This window comes from Sinocyclocheilus anshuiensis, unplaced genomic scaffold, assembly GCF_001515605.1.
Source record: "Sinocyclocheilus anshuiensis isolate Anshui unplaced genomic scaffold, SAMN03320099.WGS_v1.1 scaffold180, whole genome shotgun sequence".
Classification (NCBI taxonomy): Eukaryota; Metazoa; Chordata; class Actinopteri; order Cypriniformes; family Cyprinidae; genus Sinocyclocheilus; species Sinocyclocheilus anshuiensis.
In genome coordinates, this window is record NW_015554093.1 from 886,551 (window position 1) to 888,903 (window position 2,353).

At 37.3% G+C, this 2,353-nt stretch overlaps 1 protein-coding gene across 1 annotated transcript in view; it reads right to left on the minus strand.

Moving 5' to 3' along the window:
* The window catches only part of LOC107669325 (deoxycytidine kinase-like), a 10,097-nt gene extending 8,404 nt beyond the window's left edge, over window positions 1-1,693 (minus strand). The window contains exon 1 of the mRNA XM_016461495.1: window positions 1,470-1,693. Coding sequence (XP_016316981.1) covers window positions 1,470-1,563 — 94 coding nt within the window. The 5' untranslated portion in view covers window positions 1,564-1,693. The remainder of the gene's footprint in view (window positions 1-1,469) is intronic.
* Between the last annotated feature and the right edge of the window lie 660 nt (window positions 1,694-2,353).

Here is a 2,353-nt window from a genome sequence, read left to right on the forward strand (position 1 = left end):
CAACCCAATTGCTGGGTTTGTCCCTATTTTACCCAGCACTGGGTTGTATTTAACCCAGCATTTTTAAGAGTGTATACTTAGTAATCACAGATTCTGGCCTACGTCTTGGAATGTATGACCCAAATAAGAATTTTCACCATATATTGCCATCTGAACAAGTAAGTAACAAGTCTTCCACGTTTGTTCTGACCAACTGAGGAAAAAAGCATTACAATAAATCGTGCTACCAAAGGTGATGTAATCTAACGATCGATTAGCTCACATCACATCAAACCGTGCAAATTATTATTATTGTTATACTTTATTCTCAGATTATTAATGTTAACAACATCAGCATTGCGTGACTATGAGTATAGTGTGTGTGTAGATTTCAATTTCTGTACAGTCTTATTTCTAATTGTCATACAATTCGAATTTCACACCAAGAAATTCTTTTAACCCAAAAAGCAAACTATGCTCCCTTCGAACTGGTTGTCTTTAAAATACAAATCTTGTGTAATCCCAGGCTATCTGTGATCAGAAGCACATTTAAAACTGGAATATAATTTAATTTCATTCACATGTGTTTCATATAATCCTTTCTGGATTACAATCCGCCATAAAAATATTTTTTGACTTTTAATTATTCTAGCTGCTGTGAGAAAAGGCTAACGATCTGCCACCTGCAGCATCCTCACATGCGATAGCCTAGTAGCCGGTGTCCTGACATTTTATCCTACCCGTCAGATTTTCCTACCAGGGTTTACTGCGCATGCGCACATCAATATTGCGTCATTTTTCTCATGCTGAACAACAATTTTTAATGTATCTGCATTACTGTAAGGGTAGGTTTAGGGTTGGGTAGGTGTAGACGTTAATAAAACACAATCTAATAGGTAGAAAAAAGTATTTATTGTTGGTTTCCGGTAGCTGTATCCCTTCTATCCACAACCGCGAATATAACACATAATTACTATATTTGCATTACTGTAAGGGTAGGTGTAGGGTTGTGGTAGATGTAGACATTAATAAACCATAATTTGACAGGCATTTTTCGTTGTCGAATTGTACTACCTACTGTTTTAATGGGAGGTAGCAAAATCTGACAGGGTAGCACAAATCGACAGAACAGCGGGACAACTTCTTTATGTTTACAGAAGTGACGTGATGACGCAGCAGCATGCTCGAATTTCCCGCGAAAACCCACCCTTACCACTCAAATTAGAAAACACTACTATAAGCTAACCCTTGTGAATCGGGCTAAAGTAAGGCGATAGTTTTTAACACTGTCTGGTTATGTACTTGCTCAAATATTGATTTTGGATCATTTTTAACCAAAAAAAGTTATGGACTGCAGCTTTAACAATACAAGAACGCTCTCAAGCGCGATCATAAAAACCAAACTGTTAACAACACTTACGTAATGTATTAAGTGCGTTTTATTTTATGTATATTATTTTGTTGATTAAACCAAAATTAGTTAAACTTACCAATGTTTCCCTCTATTGAGATCTTCAATGCCCTTTTTTCGAAACTGAGGTCAACGTCGAGGCTTGAACAAAATATCTTCGGAGGAGTAGCCATTATTGTATCAAATAAATAAAAAAGCCACTGTATTATATATATTTTTTTAAGTCTCTAAGACCAGCTTAATGCTTCCGTGCGCGCTGAAACAGAACTGCTTGAAATTTGCGGCAAGTCTTCACATGGTCAACGACGCGGGGGAGGGGCTCTAGGAAATTCACCGTGTGATTGGCCCGTCCACAAAAGCCTCTGTTTCATTGGTTGGCGTTTACAGCGTGCTGAGTTTTATGGATCTGCCTGTTATGAGCTGTTTCCTGTACTTTATCTTGTAAACATGATGCAAGACAACCTTTCAGACCTTTAAATTATGCAAATCTCCCAAGATTCAAATGGTAAGTAATCGTAGATGTGGACGGAAAGATTCAAATTGTAGATAGATGATGCCAAAGTAAATTTACGCTAGTTATCATTTAGGTAACGTTAGTTATCATTATTACTGTTACATTGTTCAGCTACACGTTGATTTAAATTCAAAGAGACCGGATAGTCTGTGCATGATCTGATGTTTTATTCGGACCCAGAATAAGGCGAGATGAACATCACGGAGCACTAAACACTCCGTGCAGTGTATGTTTCATTCATACTCGAAGCCGGAGGGTGCTCTCGCGCAGAAAGTCGAACCAGGAAATCCCTAATATGGACAAAAGCATCCAGCTATTGCTGTATGAAAACAGTTGTTTTCACAGAAAACAGAAACGTTTGGAAACATGAAGACATTAAACATACCATTGCAACAATATATGGTTTATTTGTGTTTGTCAAGTCATCTCCAGGTAATAAATAAAGTATA